Source organism: Eleutherodactylus coqui, chromosome 4 (genome assembly GCF_035609145.1).
Source record: "Eleutherodactylus coqui strain aEleCoq1 chromosome 4, aEleCoq1.hap1, whole genome shotgun sequence".
NCBI lineage: Eukaryota > Metazoa > Chordata > Amphibia > Anura > Eleutherodactylidae > Eleutherodactylus > Eleutherodactylus coqui.
The window spans coordinates 82,157,751-82,176,760 of NC_089840.1; the positions used below are offsets into that span (position 1 = coordinate 82,157,751).

General features: G+C 47.2%; 1 protein-coding gene across 2 annotated transcripts in view; it reads left to right on the plus strand.

Moving 5' to 3' along the window:
- MTMR4 (myotubularin related protein 4) overlaps positions 1–19,010 on the plus strand; it is a 62,898-nt gene that overhangs the window by 25,659 nt on the left and 18,229 nt on the right. For both annotated transcript variants that reach the window (XM_066599789.1, XM_066599788.1), the window contains 4 exons: positions 4,169–4,285; positions 6,642–6,724; positions 15,870–16,036; positions 17,056–17,152. In XM_066599789.1, the coding sequence (XP_066455886.1) occupies positions 4,169–4,285; positions 6,642–6,724; positions 15,870–16,036; positions 17,056–17,152 (464 nt within the window). The remainder of the gene's footprint in view (positions 1–4,168; positions 4,286–6,641; positions 6,725–15,869; positions 16,037–17,055; positions 17,153–19,010) is intronic.

The window sequence follows — 19,010 nt, forward strand, 5'->3', positions numbered from 1 at the left end:
GTATTGGATAACTAGTATGTTTGGCTTTTGGCTCTAAGGCGTCACTAGGGTAGGGCGCCCCATATTGCTGTTTTTTTGGTCCTCCAATCTTAAGTCTTGTGTGAAATTAGAAAAACATGGCAGTTTATGGTACAGAATGGTGACCCCTTATTAATGAACTGTGTACGGTATTGCAGTATCACTTTAATGAGACCGAGCTGTTATATCGGGCAGCCCATGGATAAGACTGCCGCTGTTTTTTAGCAGGAAGCAGCTTTTGGTTTTTAACTTTTTCATACAAAGAGGACCTGTCATCGATTGAATCAGTGGAGTTGGCTGTGTGGCTTTGCTGACTCTATCCCAATTGGTTTTTTTTCGCATACTCTCCTGCATTCTACCAGATGGTCTCTTCTTTGCTCCGGGTTCTGACATGGTCAATGTGCCAAGTCTATGGTCCCCACTGCCGATCAAGTTTGACACTTGCCATTGAGAGTCACATTGACAGTGCCAGGAGTCAGACCTAAGAAGAGTCGGTCCAGACAAAGGGAGGTGAATATAGAGAAAAACAATGAGGATAAAGTCAGCAGTTGTGTTGAGACAACTAAACCAGTAGAACCCTGCTTCGGGTCGAATTTTTTAAAAAAATTCAGTTCAGCAAGAACCAGAAGATAATAAAAACCCCTAAAACTAGTATTAAAGACTATCAAAGAGCCTCTAAACCGTCGGTGGTGGTTCTTCTAATGGGTGTGACTCGGAAGTTAACACTGTTGCTTGCAGTGCTGGAACCCTAGGTTCAAATCTGACCTAGGACAACATCTATATGGAGTTTTACCATGTCGATGCAGATGTTGGACTCAACAGTGCTAACCACTGAGCCACATCCATTGAAGAACCACCATCAGGACTCTTAGTCTGCATTCAATACGAGTTTTATAAACTTCTGTTGGGTTTGCACTAATTGTAACCAAACGCATTCACGAAAATCGGTGAAGTGTCTAAACCAAACTATTGAAAAGTTCACTTATTTCTGGTTGGGGTGTGTGGGGTAACGGCTGCAGAGCCATGTAGCCAGCCGCACTTCTACTATCCATTGACTATGATTTGGTCTCTGGTCAGCTGCCCAGCATCTTACGGAAGAAACCATGCTGCGTTCTTTCTTCCGGTATTTTTTGCCGGATCTGTGCGGAGGTTCCATCGCGGATGTGAACCTGACCTAAATGCTGCCAGGTATGTTCTACATAGCAGAGCTGTGTATTCAGTCTTCCTAGTACAATGCTGTGTACAGTGTGACATTATACTCTAGCCATGTTGTTACTGTTGCTCCTATGTCACTGCTGCTTTAATTAAAGTCCTCCTCCTGTGCCATCTTCTATATATATGAAATGTCGCTGTACTTTATGGCCTTGTGCTGTGCATCCTGATGCAACTAAAAGAGGCCAAGCAGAAGTGTATTTTTATTCTTGGCCAGTTTATATGGTTAATTATTCATGAACACAAATGTTTTGCGCTGTGCCCGCACACTGGTGGGGTAATTGCCAACATAAAGATTCTCGCTGACTGTTATAGCTTTCTGGGGTGCTAAAAATGGACACATTAAAGAAATGTATGAAATGGAAAAGTTGAACATCGCACTTTAGGGTCGTTTCACACGGCGGTTTTTCAAAAACAACACATTTATAATTGTGCTTTTCCTCTCTCTGTGTGTTTTTTGTTGTGCAAAACCTAAAAGAGAGAAGAAACAACTCCTTGCGTCTTGTGTGCACATTTGCGCACATTGACTTTTATGCGGACGTTTGGTGTGTGAATATGCAAAAAAATGGAACCCGTTCTAGGTTTCTTTTTTGTGCGCCCGAAATGCACAAGGAAATATGAATGAAATCAATGTGTTCTATGCTCTGCGTATTGCACGCGCAAATACGCCCGTGTGAAGCCGGCCTTACGCTGTGAACAGATGTTAGCGGTAAGTCAGAAGGCAAATATGCAGAGCACTGCAATCGGTGCATTTTTTGGCCACCAGGTGTTTTTCCATAGGCCTCTCATGGGAGATAGAACAACACCTGAAAATAAACATGTCAAAAACATGTAAATTAAAAAAATAAAAATAATAGACACTGGGGGAAAAATGGTGTAATTTAGAAGTAAAAAAAAATCCACAAATAAAAGTGAATTTGAAGGAAGTCTTAAAGGGGTTGTCTTTTTCTAGGAACAGCCCTTGACATTAAAGGGATTGGCCAAGATACCCCACCCCTTTTGAGAATGTTGGCCGGGGTTGATCAGCTGATCATCCCAAGTCCTACTTTCTACATCTCCGTCAAACAGCTGATATTGCTGGGGAAAGCCCCACGGTAAGGAGGAGACGGCATGGAGCTTCAGTCGCCCAAGCGTGCCGCTGCTTCATTCACTTTCAGGGAGCTGCTAGTGTTTAGGTATTCCGTCTGTCCAATTGAAATGAATGGATTGGCAGCCACGCATGCTTAGAAGCAACCCCGCAGTTGCCCCTGTTTGGAGATCGGTGGGAATTTCATCAGGGACACCCCCATCAATCGGCAACCTAGCTATGCTGTGGCTAGGGAATACCTTGTAATCCTGGTACATGGCCTTTAAGGGCATACCTTGTAGAAAACTGTGGATGGTTTCCAATCCTAAATAAGTGTTTATATGTAAATTGCCAAAACTGAACCCCCATGCATGTGATTCTGTAAGTCACTACTCCTGTTTTAGTCTAGTAGGGTTAGAGTACATACTTCCCATTAGTATTGCCCTCTGAATTGCACCTCGGCAGATGATCCTTGTGTATCTGTCTGGAAATTCATCTTGCCTGTTATGCAGGAGAGAAGACGTATATAGTTGTTGCAGAAATCCTCTTTGCAGCCACTAAACACGTAGTGGAAACGTTGGACAGATAATAATTACCTTCATTATGTGATGAAATTGTTCTTTTCTCTTTCCATTGTCCCTCTCGTCCATGTGCGAGCGCTTCTCTACTCCCAGTGTGGAAAGCACAACCCTCTACCATTTATCACTGGGACTGTCTCAGGTGGAACATTAAAGTCCCAAAGCAAGGATTCTTCAGACTGCTTCCATCTGTAAAGAGAGAGCGAACATTTTCTGTATTGATTCTGTGATTTAACGTATCGTAATGGTTGGAATCACCCGCTGATCGTTGATATCACAGGTTACACTGTCGACCACATAACATTTTTCTCCTTATACAAGTTGTAGTCTTTCATACTGTTTTCTGTATGGAAAGTTTGAGAAAATGCCAGTGCCTGAGTGTTCAACAAGTGTTCTAAAATATAACCGCTTCTCCTTACCCGCTCATTTGCTGGTGTTTGCACCCAGTTTCATGTTTGTAAGTTCTGATTTTCAGATGGTCTTGCTGTTTGCAATCCACTTTTCAGGAGGCATGTAGCAAGCCTACTTTTCTGCCAGTAGTTCATTGTCCTGTACTTCCTTTCCCTCACTTCCTACATTGCATTGTTCTGCCTCTGGCCCAAACAGAAGAGAGGCAGTATTCTTGGGATAGGCCATCAATTATTGCCAGGGTTTACTGCCCAGGACCTCTTCATTGGGTGGATGCGCTCATGCGCTAAGCTGATTTTTGCAAGAAGCAGACAGCTCTGTTCCCACTGCATTGGCCAGGCTTGGCATAACACACAACGTTCCCATTCACATCAATGTAAACTCTGTAATACCAACCCTGGCCACTGCAGTTGGAACGGGGCTGTCTGCTTCCTGCAAAAATGTGCTTAGTGTATGAGTACAGTATCCTGGCAAACAACTGATCAGTAGGGGTCATGGGCAACAGTCCACCCGCTGATCTACTATTGATGGCCATCTTGCTGTTGCTGTCAATAACCTATAAAAACTTCAGTAATTGGTCATTTTCTGATGACACATTCCCTTTAAATCTTGAGAAAAGTCTGCAGGGTGAAGGCTATTTATAAATAAAGTACTTTGACGAGATAATACATCAGCAGCCATCATAGAATGTGTCGTTTAGTACAGAACATCAGGATGGTATATGGTTCATGCAAATTAGGACATCGGGAACAGGAGCGTCTCGCATTGAAGATGGACTGTGCAGGAGCTGTAGTACATTATTCATCAACTGAAATTATTTTCCATTGCATTTAATTATGTTTCCCTTTAGAGGTAATCAGTCTTCTCTTTTGTCATCTTCACACAGGTACCCTTCCAAGTGTTGCCGGGCGAGAGCGTGGAGTATTTAGGAAGCGCAAACGATGCTGTCATAGCGGTCTCCAACTATAGGCTGCACATCAAGTTCAAAGACTCTGTCATCAATGTAAGTCGTGGATATAGCGGGGCTGTAAGAGTATATTCACAGACTGCAGAGTTGGTGCAGAAATTACTGCAAACCGATTCCATCCGTCTGAATGGGGCTTTTCTTGCACATAGATTTCTGCAAACTCCCTTCAGATGACTGGGTTTCTGCAGTAAATCTGCCACGTGTGAAGGGTCCATGGCTAAAGTGGACCTTCTGTAAAAGGTGATCAGTCTCTTTCCTAGTTGCTGTTTGATACTTATGTTTTGTATGGAATTCTATGTCTTAAATACAATGGCATTGACTCCTTAGTTTGCGCATGCAGCAAGTGCACAATGACATGTGTACTTGCTCGTGACGCTAATCCCCATACACTATTTTGGCGTGTAATATGAGCCAAGGTAGGACATGCTGAAAAAAAACTTTTCTGTGCAAGTAATACACATGCAAAAAAAATCGCAGGTGTAAGTGGCCCAACAAGCAATGACAATACACCTGTGTGACTCTGCCCTTATTCTGTATCTGAGCTCTATTATAATGAATACTGTAAAAGGGTTTTCCAAGAATTTATGGGCAGTTTAAAACTATGGGACAAATATTAACCCTTTGAGGACTTGGGAACATACATTTTCATACTGGTACGCTGCCTTTTCTTGGTACGCCTGAAGAGTAGCTGCTTGTACTTTCATGCAGTCACAAGACATGGCCCTATCTATCACCGAATCACTATCTAACTTGATCTTTTTAATAGGTTTGTCGCATGAAAAGCACACCTGTCCATATGCTCTATTACGGTATATGGACATGACAGAGGGGTTGCCCACTTAGGACCCCCCTTTAAGAGCCGTCCTCTCTATACAAACAGCTCCTGTCCTGGTGAACTTCAGCAGTCGTTATATTAGATGGTCATGTAATGTATTTCATTGGCCTGTTGGGAGCATAACTCAGACTGATCAGCCGATCACCCAGGTTGTTGTCACCGATGAGACAGTTCTTTCTTTAAGGGTTTTTTCTGGACTAGCACTATTGATCACTTGTCCTTAGAATAGGCGGGCGCCCACCAATCAAGTAATGATGATCTATCCTGAGGATAGGTCATAAATTGTTTTGTGTGGGAAACCCTCTTTTCCATCTCTGCCCTCCTCACCTCATTGCCTGTCACACTCTAGAGGTGTCCTCTGTGTATTCCAGTAATTTTCTTGCTGTGCACCCCCTGTCTGATGCTTATCAGGCACCTTCTTGAAGCTGAGACTTTTTACTTTCAGTTTCACATCAATCTCATGATGCATCAGCACATGATTAGCTGAGGCTGTACCATTGTGCCTACTGAGAGGACAGTTTAATTATCATTACCTTTTGTATTCACCTAAATCAGCTACAGACCAAGGGTGTAACTATAGAGGATGCGGTTGTACCCAGGCTCAGGAGTCTTAGAGGCCCATAAGACCTCTCTTCTCCATACAGGGATCCCAGTACTATGAATAAAGCATTATATTTGGGGCCCCTATTACAGATTTTGCATTGGGGCCCAGAAGAGTCAACGTATGCCTCCGCTACAGACCATAATTATACAGTCAGGAGAATGAGCTGTCATCTCCTCTATTATAGCTGTATGATTGGAGCTGTGTGATCCTCATCGGTACATGTGATATGAATGACTGTGCCCCCTATAGGCGGTTTCTGTGATAGATCCATGTAACAAAATTGCACATATTGATAAATTAATTAAAAAGTAACCTCAAGTGGATCTGAGCTGGTCAGAATTGAGATGGCATGACCAGCTGAGAAAAAAGTGGCTGGAGGTGCAGACAGAAAGAAATAACTAACCAAGTTAATACCAGCCCAATTATATATACTGTTTGGGGAGCAGTTAAGGGGAATCCCCGCGGACGAATGTCTTGGAACAGAACCAATCAGCGCCGAACGGACCCCATTGACCATAAAGTGATCCGTTCGGTTTCCGCTCAGCTGCCCGGCTTTTAGACAGAAGAAAAATCCCTGCATGCAGCACCTTTTCTTTCAGTATTTTGAACCGGATCTGCGACAGAACCTCCGGACGGAGCTTCATACGCAGATGTGAAACCGGCCTTGGTTGTGTTGAGCTATTTAAATTATTCCTGTTTGATTTTTTTTTTTTTTTGCAAACAGCTGAAAGTTTATAAATTTGGCAAACAAACACATTTTGATTGCAACTGTAGTGTAATCTGCTACTCTGACCTATCCAGTATATAAATAGGATCTGGATGGACGATCTATGACTCAGTGAGTTGGGAATGTCGATGTGAAATGGATCATGACTGATCATAAAAAAACAGATGCCATGACATAATTACTGTACAGTTCATTAATACTTACCCTTTTTAAAATGTTTTTGAAGGTGCCTTTAAGGATGATTGAGACTGTGGAGAGCCGTGATATGTTCCAGCTGCAGATTATATGCAAGGACTCCAAAGTAGTCAGGTAGATAGAATTTTGTATTTGCTAGAATTTCTTTGCTTCATTACATAGTCTTCATGTTTGACTTTATATATTATTTGCAAAGCGTGAAGCAACATTTCTGTTGCCTTCAGAAGGCTTTCTTTAACCCGTTAGTGGCCGCCCCAACAGCTTTTTACAACGACTACTAACAGGTAGAGATGAGCGAACGCGTTCGTCCGAGCTTGATATTCGTGCGAATATTAGGGTGTTCGGGATGTTCGTTATTCGTGACGAACACCATGCGGTGTTCTGGTTACTTTCACTTCCTTCCCTGAGACGTTAGCGCGCTTTTCTGGCCAATTGAAAGACAGGGAAGGCATTACAACTTCCCCCTGCAACGTTTAAGCCCTATACCACCCCCCTGCTGTGAGTGGCTGGCGAGATCAGGTGTTCGCCTAATATAAAAGTCGGCCCCTCCCGCGGCTCGCCTCAGATGCGGTGTGAGTTAGATGAGGGACAGTGCTGTTTATACCGGAGCTGCTGTAGGGAAAGAATTGGTAGTTAGTGTAGGCTTCAAGACCCCCCAAAGGTCCTTATTAGGGCCACTGATAGCTGTGTGTTGGCTGCTGTTAGCAGTGGGATTTTTTTTTCTTTCTCAAAATCGCCTCTGCAGACCGTTGCACCTGGCATTAGGGACAGAAGTGCTGCATAGGCAGGGAGAGTGTTAGGAGTGAGTGTAGCCTTCAAGAACCTCAACGGTCCTTTCTAGGGCCATATTTATCCGTGTGCAGTACTGTCCAGGCTGCTGTTGGCTGTGCTGCATTTTTTTTGGGCTTCTCAAAATCGCCTCTGCAGAGCATTGCACCCTCCATTGATACTGCAGGGAAAGAATTGTATAGGCAGGGCCACAACACAGTTATTATTCATAGAATATACGCAGTGCTGCCTGTTGGTGGGAAAAAACTGAAAAGAAATCTATTTGTCCAGCCTGTGTCCGTCCTTACGCCTGTGGAGACGTGTGAGCTGCGTGAAAAACATTGCTAAATCATACGCAGCCAGCTACGCTTTACTGCTGGGTTCGCCATTTGCTTTCCTTAATTGGGGAAAAAAATACCTGCTCTCCAAGAGTTATAATAACTCTGCTACCCTCACGTTCTGTGACACATAAGCAGGGACACAGCGCAGTTATTAAACTTCGCAGGTTCATTGAATATACGCAGTGCTGCCTGTTGGTGGGAAAAAACTGAAAACAAATCTATTTGTCCAGCCTGTGTCCGTCCTTACGCCTGTGGAGACGTGTGAGCTGCGTGAAAAACATTGCTAAATCATACGCAGCCAGCTACGCTTTACTGCTGGGTTCGCCATTTGCTTTCCTTAATTGGGAAAAAAAATACCTGCTCTCCAAGAGTTATAATAACTCTGCTACCCTCACGTTCTGTGACACATAAGCAGGGACACAGCGCAGTTATTAAACTTCGCAGGTTCATTGAATATACGCAGTGCTGCCTGTTGGTGGGAAAAAACTGAAAAGAAATCTATTTGTCCAGCCTGTGTCCGTCCTTACGCCTGTGTAGACGTGTGAGCTGCGTGAAAAACATTGCTAAATCATACGCAGCCAGCTACGCTTTACTGCTGGGTTCGCCATTTGCTTTCCTTAATTGGGGAAAAAAATACCTGCTCTCCAAGAGTTATAATAACTCTGCTACCCTCACGTTCTGTGACACATAAGCAGGGACACAGCGCAGTTATTAAACTTCGCAGGTTCATTGAATATACGCAGTGCTGCCTGTTGGTGGGAAAAAACTGAAAACAAATCTATTTGTCCAGCCTGTGTCCGTCCTTACGCCTGTGTAGACGTGTGAGCTGCGTGAAAAACATTGCTAAATCATACGCAGCCAGCTACGCTTTACTGCTGGGTTCGCCATTTGCTTTCCTTAATTGGGAAAAAAAATACCTGCTCTCCAAGAGTTATAATAACTCTGCTACCCTCACGTTCTGTGACACATAAGCAGGGACACAGCGCAGTTATTAAACTTCGCAGGTTCATTGAATATACGCAGTGCTGCCTGTTGGTGGGAAAAAACTGAAAAGAAATCTATTTGTCCAGCCTGTGTCCGTCCTTACGCCTGTGGAGACGTGTGAGCTGCGTGAAAAACATTGCTAAATCATACGCAGCCAGCTACGCTTTACTGCTGGGTTCGCCATTTGCTTTCCTTAATTGGGAAAAAAAATACCTGCTCTCCAAGAGTTATAATAACTCTGCTACCCTCACGTTCTGTGACACATAAGCAGGGACACAGCGCAGTTATTAAACTTCGCAGGTTCATTGAATATACGCAGTGCTGCCTGTTGGTGGGAAAAAACTGAAAAGAAATCTATTTGTCCAGCCTGTGTCCGTCCTTACGCCTGTGTAGACGTGTGAGCTGCGTGAAAAACATTGCTAAATCATACGCAGCCAGCTACGCTTTACTGCTGGGTTCGCCATTTGCTTTCCTTAATTGGGGAAAAAAATACCTGCTCTCCAAGAGTTATAATAACTCTGCTACCCTCACGTTCTGTGACACATAAGCAGGGACACAGCGCAGTTATTAAACTTCGCAGGTTCATTGAATATACGCAGTGCTGCCTGTTGGTGGGAAAAAACTGAAAACAAATCTATTTGTCCAGCCTGTGTCCGTCCTTACGCCTGTGTAGACGTGTGAGCTGCGTGAAAAACATTGCTAAATCATACGCAGCCAGCTACGCTTTACTGCTGGGTTCGCCATTTGCTTTCCTTAATTGGGAAAAAAAATACCTGCTCTCCAAGAGTTATAATAACTCTGCTACCCTCACGTTCTGTGACACATAAGCAGGGACACAGCGCAGTTATTAAACTTCGCAGGTTCATTGAATATACGCAGTGCTGCCTGTTGGTGGGAAAAAACTGAAAAGAAATCTATTTGTCCAGCCTGTGTCCGTCCTTACGCCTGTGGAGACGTGTGAGCTGCGTGAAAAACATTGCTAAATCATACGCAGCCAGCTACGCTTTACTGCTGGGTTCGCCATTTGCTTTCCTTAATTGGGAAAAAAAATACCTGCTCTGCCACAGTTAATAACTCTGCTACCCTCACGTTCTGTGACACATAAGCAGGGACACAGCACAGTTATTAAACTTAGATAATTCATTCACTAGAGGCAGTGGGGCCTTTCGTTTTCCAAAAAGGGCAAAAATTATATTTGGCCTGCAGTCTTGCGCCAATTTATTTCCTGCCTGGGAAATCTAATCACTGGTAATACAGCATGCTGAGGGGTAGGGGTAAGCCTAGAGGACGTGGACGTGGACGTGGCCGAGGACGCGGAGGGCCAAGTCAGGGTGTGGGCACAGGCCAAGCTCCTGATCCAGGTGTGTCGCAGCCGACTGCTGCGCGATTAGGAGAGAGGCACGTTTCTGGCGTCCCCACATTCATCGCCCAATTAATGGGTCCACGCGGGAGACGGTTATTAGAAAATGAGCAGTGTGAGCAGGTCCTGTCCTGGATGGCAGAAAGTGCTTCGAGCAACCTATCGTCTACCCGCAGTTCTGCGCCGTCCACTGCTGCCAATCCGAATCCTCTGTCTGCTGCTCCTCCTTCCTCCCAGCCTCCTCACTCCACTACAATAACACCTGCTCAGGAGCGGGAGCACTCCCAGGAACTGTTCTCGGGCCCCTGCTTAGATTGGGCAGCAGCGGTTCCTCTCCCACCAGAGGAGTTTATCGTCACTGATGCCCAACCATTCGAAAGTTCCCGGGGTCCGGGGGAAGAGGCTGGGGACTTCCGCCAACTGTCTCAACAACTTTCTGTGGGTGAGGAGGACGATGACGATCAGACACAGTTGTCTTGCAGTGAGGTAGTAGTAAGGGCAGTAAGTCCCAGGGAGCAGCGCACAGAGGATTCGGAGGAAGAGCAGCAGGACGATGAGGTGACTGACCCCACCTGGTGTGCAACGCTTACTCAGGAGGACAGGTCTTCAGAGGGGGAGTCAAGGGCATCAGCAGGGCAGGTTGCAAGAGGCAGTGCAGTGGCCAGGGGTAGAGGCAGGGCCAGACCGAATAATCCACCAAGTGTTTCCCAAAGCGCCCCCTCGCGCCATGCCACCCTGCGGAGGCCGAGGTGCTCTAAGGTCTGGCAGTTTTTCACAGAGACGCCTGACGACCGACGAACAGTGGTGTGCAACCTTTGTCGCGCAAAGCTCAGCCGGGGAGCCAACACCAACAGCCTCACCACCACCAGCATGCGCAGACATATGATGGCCAAGCACCCCACAAGGTGGGACGAAGGCCGTTCACCGCCTCCGGTTTGCACCCCTGCCTCTCCCCCTGTGCCCCAACCTGCCACTGAGATGCAACCCCCCTCTCAGGACACAGGCACTACCGCCTCATGGCCTGCACCCACACCCTCATCTCCGCTGTCCTCGGCCCCATCCAGCAGTGTAGTTCAGCGCACCGTTCAGCCGTCGCTTGCGCAAGTGTTCGAGCGCAAGCGCAAGTACGCCGCCACGCACCCGCACGCTCAAACGTTAACCGTCCGCATCGCAAAATTCATCAGCCTTGAGATGCTGCCGTATAGGGTTGTGGAAACGGAGTCCTTCAAAAGTATCATGGAGGCGGCGGCCCCGCGCTACTCAGTTCCCAGTCGCCACTACTTTTCCCGATGTGCCGTCCCAGCCCTGCACGACCACGTCTCCCGCAACATTGTGCGCGCCCTCACCAACGCGGTTACTGCCACGGTCCACTTAACTACGGACACGTGGACAAGCACAGGCGGGCAGGGCCACTACATCTCCCTGACGGCACATTGGGTGAATTTAGTGGAGGCTGGGACAGAGTCAGAGCCTGGGACCGCTCACGTCCTACCCACCCCCAGAATTGCGGGCCCCAGCTCGGTGCTGGTATCTGCGGAGGTCTATGCTTCCTCCACTAAAGCACCCTCCTCCTCCTCCTCCTCCTCTGTCTCACAATCAAGATGTGTTAGCAGCAGCATGTCGCCAGCAGTCGGTGTCGCGCGGTGTGGCAGCACAGCGGTGGGCAAGCGTCAGCAGGCCGTGCTGAAACTACTCAGCTTAGGCGATAAGAGGCACACGGCCCACGAACTGCTGCAGGGTCTGACACAGCAGACGGACCGCTGGCTTGCGCCGCTGAGCCTCCAACCGGGCATGGTCGTGTGTGACAACGGCCGTAACCTGGTGGCGGCTCTGCAGCTCGGCAGCCTCACGCACGTGCCATGCCTGGCCCACGTATTTAATTTGGTGGTTCAGCGCTTTCTGAAAAGCTACCCACGCTTGTCAGACCTGCTCGTAAAGGCGCGCCGGCTCTGCGCACATTTCCGCAAGTCCCACACGGACGCTGCCACCCTGCGCACCCTGCAACATCACTTTAAGCTGCCAGTGCACCGACTGCTGTGCGACGTGCCCACACGGTGGAACTCTACGCTCCACATGTTGGCCAGGCTCTATGAACAGCGTAGAGCTATAGTCGAATACCAACTCCAACATGGGCGGCGCAGTGGGAGTCAGCCTCCTCAATTCCTTTCAGAAGAGTGGGCCTGGTTGGCAGACATCTGCCATGTCCTTGGTAATTTTGAGGAGTCTACCCAGGTGGTGAGCGGCGATGCTACAATCATTAGCGTCACCATTCCTCTGCTATGCATCTTGAGAAATTCCCTGCAAACCATAAAGGCAGCTGCTTTGCGCTCGGAAACGGGGGCGGGGGAAGACAGTATGCCGCTGGATAGTCAGGGCACCCTCCTGTCTATTTCTCAGCGCGTACAGGAGGAGGAGGAGGAGCATGAGGAGGATGAGGAGGAGGGGGAAGAGACAGCTTGGCCCGCTGCTGACGGTACACCGGCTGATTGCCTGTCATCCTTTCAGCGTGTATGGCCTGAGGAGGAGGAGGAGGAGGAGGAGGATCCTGAAAGTGATCTTCCTAGTGAAGACAGCCATGTGTTGCGTACAGGTACCCTGGCACACATGGCTGACTTCATGTTAGGATGCCTTTCTCGTGACCCTCGCGTTGCACGCATTCTGGCCACTACGGATTACTGGGTGTACACACTGCTCGATCCACGGTATAAGGAGAACCTGCCCACTCTGATTCCCGAAGAGGAAAGGGGTTCGAGAGTGTTGCTATACCACAGGACCCTTGCGGACAAGCTGATGGTAAAATTCCCAGCCGACAGCGCTAGTGGCAGAAGGCGCAGTTCCGAGGGCCATGTTGCAGGGGATGTGCGTAGATCGAGCAGCATGTACATCCCAGGCAGTGCAACAGTCTTTAAGGGCCTGGCCAGCTTTATGGCTCCCCACCAAGACTGTGTCACCGCTCCCCAGTCACGGCTGAGTCGGCGGGAGCACTGCAAAAGGATGGTGAGGGAGTACGTAGCGGATCGCACGACCATCCTTGGTGACGCCTCTGCCCCCTACAACTACTGGGTGTCGAAGCTGGACACGTGGCCTGAACTAGCCCTGTATGCCCTTGAGGTGCTTGCTTGTCCTGCGGCTAGCGTCTTGTCGGAGAGGGTGTTTAGTGCGGCTGGGGGAATCATCACCGATAAGCGTAGCCGCTTGTCAACCGACAGTGCCGACAGGCTAACACTCATCAAGATGAACAAAGGCTGGATTTCCCCAGACTTCTGTTCTCCACCAGCGGACAGCAGCGATACGTAAGCAATACGTAGGCTGCACCCGCGGATGGAAGCTACGTTCTCTCTCACCATCCAAAACGGGGACATTTCTGCTTCATCAATCTGTGTCTAATATTCCTCCTCCTCCTCCTCCTGCTCCTCCTCCTGAAACCTCACGTAATCACGCTGAACGGGCAATTTTTCTTAGGGCCACAAGGCTCACTCAAATAATTTTTCTGAACAATTTTTCTAAGTTTCAATTAGCTTAAAAGCGTTGGAACTTTAACTTGAACCAATTTTTCGTTACACTGGGCTGCCTCCAGGCCTAGTTACCACTTAAGCCACATTAACCAAAGCGATTCACCTGCCATCTTGATTGGGCATGGCCAATTTTTACTGAGGTACATTAGTACTGTTGGTACACCAATTTTTTGGGGCCCTCACCTACAGTGTAATCATAGTAATTTCTATGTTCTTCGCCTGCACTCATGGTACAGAAAGGTGTGTGGGGTTGGCCTACAGTTTAGCTACATAAATGTCACTTGTGCCTTGGCTATACTAAGGCTACTGAAATGGAACGAAGACTGCGCTCCCGCTATACTGCTGCTTCAGAATTGTTACTGGGGCCTGTCTTGAGTGCTACTATTGCTTACATGGAACGAAGACTGCGCTCCCGCTATACTGCTGCTTCAGAATTGTTACTGGGGCCTGTCTTGAGTGCTACTATTGCTTACATGGAACGAAGACTGCGCTCCCGCTATACTGCTGCTTCAGAATTGTTACTGGGGCCTGTCTTGAGTGCTACTATTGCTTACATGGAACGAAGACTGCGCTCCCGCTATACTGCTGCTTCAGAATTGTTACTGGGGCCTGTCTTGAGTGCTACTATTGCTTACATGGAACGAAGACTGCGCTCCCGCTATACTGCTGCTTCAGAATTGTTACTGGGGCCTGTCTTGAGTGCTACTATTGCTTACATGGAACGGACACGTGGAGAGGACACGTAGTGCCTCAAAAACATCCCCCTCCTCCTCCAACAGGGAAAACATTGTTGGCAAATGCCTTTGCATTGGTTCGTCTGGCGGCAGTCCAAGAATTTCACCTTTACCGACACTACTAGAGAGCCCCCCCACCATCCCCCCACCACGGCCCACTTAATCCTGGCCACATTCCGAAAACCAACAAAATACAACCGTGGTACTAGGTCCGCAGTCACCACCACATTACCACCAACGCGGTTACTGTTAAGGTGCATATAACCACGGACACGTGGAGAGGACACGTAGTGCCTCAAAAACATCCCCCTCCTCCTCCAACAGGGAAAACATTCTTGGCAAATGTCTTTGCATTGCTTCGTCTGGTGGCAGTCCAAGAATTTCACCTTTACCGACACAACGAGAGCCCCCACACCATCCCCCCGCCACGGCCCACTTAATCCTGGCCGCATTCCGAAAACCAACAAAATACAACCGTGGTACTAGGTCCGCAGTCACCACCACATTACCACCAACGCGGTTACTGTTAAGGTGCATATAACCAGTCTGACTGGGGCATGCAGACACCTTGACAGAATGAATAGTGTGTGGCACATAGGTTCCCCATTGCTATGCCCACGTGTGCAGCTCCTGATGGCGGTGGCACAGGATTGTATTTCTCATTGCTTCTGTACAGCATTGTGGGCTATCGCCCCGCCCCTATTAAAGAGGGTCGCTACCTAGCCGTGCCAACCCTGTGCAGTGTGTGCCTGCGGTCCCTCGTCGTGGCAGACGCACTTCTAAATAGACGTGAGGGTGGTGTGGCATGAGGGCAGCTGAAGGCTGCGCAGGGACAGTTTGGTGTGCGCTGTGGGGGGGAGGGGGTGCGGTTGGGCAGCATGTAACTCAGGAGAAGTGGCAGTGGAGTGTCATGCAGGCAGTGATTGTGCTTTGTTGGAGGTAGTGTGGTGCTTAGCAAAGGTATGCCATGCTAATGAGCGCTTTTCAGAAGTAAAAGTTGTTGGGAGGGGGGGGGGGCCCACTCTTGCCGCTATTGTGGCTTAATAGTGGGACCTGTGAACTTAGGATGCAGCCCAACATGTAGCCCCTCGCCTGCCCTATCCGTCACTGTGTCATTCCCATCACTTTCCTGAATTGCCCAGATTTTCACACATGAAAACCTTAGCGAGCATCGGCGAAATACAAAAATGTTCCGGTCGCCCATTGACTTCAATGGGGTTCGTTGTTCGAAACGAACCCTCGAGCATCACGGGAAGTTCGTTACGAATAACGAACACCCGAACATTTTGGTGTTCGCTCATCTCTACTAACAGGCTTTCTTCCAAAGCAAGTGCCTTTTACAGTGTTGCATTGAAGGCCTATCATGGGGGTCCTGTGCCGGGAGGAGCGGGGACTCGACCAGGTTTTAACATCATTTTCTGTACCTGTATTGCACTGTACATCACACTGTACCATCCGTTCTGCACCATTCAGCAACTATTATAAGATTATTGCATGACCTGTTTTTTCCTAATATGCCCCTAGCATTCACAACATATTACTTTGCTTTGTTTTTAGATGTTACTTTTCCACATTCAAGCAATGCCAGGAATGGCTGAAGAGACTGAGCAGAGCCTCGGCACGGCCAACCAAGCAGGAAGACTTGTTTGCATTCGCTTACCATGCTTGGTGCCAGGGAATATGCACCGATGATGAAGAACATCATGTTCACCTCTGCGGCCCAGGTAAACTGCATGTGTGCCATTATGGAGTAGACGCTAAATAGACGTGAGCACCGCTGTAACATGCTTATGTATGTAGGGCAACTAAATAGTTTCGGAGCAGGACCCTACCTTACCTTGGAATCTATTAAAGAGGCTATCCAAGGTTTAAGCTTACCATCTGTCCAAAGCATAAGTGTCTGATTGCAGGGAGTCTACGGGCACTTCTACACGGGGCGACCATCAGGCACATAAGCGCCAACAGTCCTCTCAGGATCGTTCAGCGAATGGAGGCAGAGCGGAACAGAAATTGTTCCGGCCGCCACCATCATTCGCAGTCAATAGGCCATCGTTTATAGATGAACGGCTGCCAGGCCAATCGTCATTTAATTTTTATGCCTGCAGAAACTGAAGGACAAACAAATTATCATTCGGCGTTCAGTCGCTGCTGGCATTTACACTAAATGATTATCATTCAAGTTTAGAGAATCTGAGCAATCATCGTTCAATGTAAAAGGACCATTACTGCCGGTACTCCCACCTGTCACCAGACCGGGTAGTCCGAGAATGGAGCAGTGGCAGAGCATGTGTGTTGCTACGCCGCTTCATTCATCTCTATGGAATATCGAAGAAAACTTGAATACAGCACTTCTCTTTCTCCAGTAGTCCCATAGAAATTATTCGTGTGCCCTTGCTCCGTGACCCCTGGAAGACACGGGACTTCCATTGTGGCCGATGAGGGTTCAGTGGTCAGACCCCTGCTAAGAAGACCTTTTAGCCTTTATTTGGTGGATAGCAAATAAGGTTTTAAAACTTGAGACAACCCCTTAATAAAGCTAATGCCAACGCTGGTTGGCATTGAAATCTGAATTCAAGCTGTAATGCCAAATCTTCTAGGCTGTCCTAGCACCTGCTTTAGTAGATGCTGTAATTACAAGACTGCTTTCAGGAGTCCTAGATAAATGTTCTAGACCACTCTATCTATCCATCTTATCCTCCGGGCACGTTACTCATTTACATGGCTGTGACTGCCTTTGTTTCAGGTGACAATGTGAAGGATCGCTTCCAGATGGAGCTGGTGCGGATGGGTTTTGATATGCAGAATGCCTGGCGAGTGTCTGATATCAACCACAACTACAAGTGAGGAACTACAAGCATACATCATACTTTGTCTCCTGTTTTCTCTCTAACTCAATATGTTTTGGCACACATTACGCCAATTTCTTTTGGCGTGCTAACCCCTGTAATTATCATTGGCACCAATGCGGGGAAGGAATGTTCTGCAGGCTCAGGCTCACACATAAAGAGGACATTTAGGAAACATGGTTAAGAGGAAAAGCAACGCTGTGGACCTTGGCAAACAATCAGTTTTCTGCTTGACGTTCAATTAAACATTTTAGTATAAAAATCAGAACCTGATTGTTGCCATATTTTTCCTTTATTGGCACTAGTTGTAGAAATTTCCCTCAGTTAGTAGATACAGGAGTCTTGCTTTTTTACCTTGTCCTATGAATCCTTGAAGATATTGGTTGGGCATATACTGTTGTGACCCTGTATTGGTGTGACTTTGTCCGTTCTAGCTATGACATTCCCAGTATTTCTGCTATTTCTCAAATTTGCCCTGCTTGACAATGGAAAATTAGTCCTTTCCTTGAAACTGTTCTCTCCAGTGAATAACTAAGTGGGAATGCTGGCATCCATGAATTTCACTGAGCACTTCTGAGAGGGACGTGATGACAGCTGGTTGTGTGGGGTCCATAACCTGGTTTCCCGGCAATCATTATGTGATTACTTAGTGAACCTCTAATCATCCATCATGTAATCAAACAGACCCCAACATCCTTTTATTGGATGGGTGCTGATAAGTCCTTGGCTTTGACCACAATAAACTGGCATAGAACAATGAATTTTCTGTTCTACATAGTCCTCTTGGACATCAATGCACTTCTGACTGCGATGTTGCAACTTCTTCAACCCATCTAGATAGAATTTCTTTGGTTGGTTGGCCAACCAGGTGTCATCCGATGCAATTAGGTCAATAGTGGAGGCACATTTGGTTCCCTTGAAGTCCTTCTTCAAATTAGATAACAGATAATAGTCAGAGGGTGCAGATCAGTAGAATAAGGAGGATGATCCAGCACCTCGAAGCCTAGGTCAGCCAGTTTGCTCTGGTTGATGGCTGCTGTGTGGAACAAGGAATCGTTGTGCAAGAACACAACACCTTGGGTCATCTTTCTTTGCCATTTTTACTTCAATGCCTCCTTCAATTTATCAAAAAGTGTTGCGCAATACACGGCCTTAATAATAGACCCGTTCAGACGGTAGCCCACAAGCAGTGTTCCATCATTATTCCAGAAGACCTATGTCCTCACCTTGGATGATCACTTCTGCACGCAACTTCTTTTGGATGCGGGAAACCACTGTCTCCGTTCTTCTGACTGCACTTTTGATTCAGGATTATACATAAAAATCCACATGCCATCAATCATCACTAGTCAAAACAGGAAAGCATCAGCATCCTGCCGAAAACTCTACGGGATTCCCTGGGATACTTACACTTGTGCATACTTTTGATCTGCTGGCGAACATTATGGGACCTACTTGGCAGATGCCTTCCTCCAGATGAATGTGAATTATAGGTCCAACTCTTTTTTTCTGGAAATGTTTAGAGCCTTAACTATTATCTTAACAGAAATTTGCCAGAATCATGTCGCGGATGACGTCTCTGGTTCCTGGAATGGTCACCACTGGAGATCTCTTTGAATAGTCTTAAAATTTGGCACCCAGTTTTTCACTGTGGAGTTCAAAGAGTATGTGTTTGCACCATGTCACCGTCAATGTCTTTGACCGATATCTCTTTCAGAAACAAGAACTTCATCAGGGCTCTGCTCTTCTTTGCAATGAACTCGGCTGCAGGGTCCTCAGTGTTGTCCTCAAACCTGGAGATCATGCGCAAATCTCATGTAGACATTGAGCTTACAAATGATGTAACTTTCAT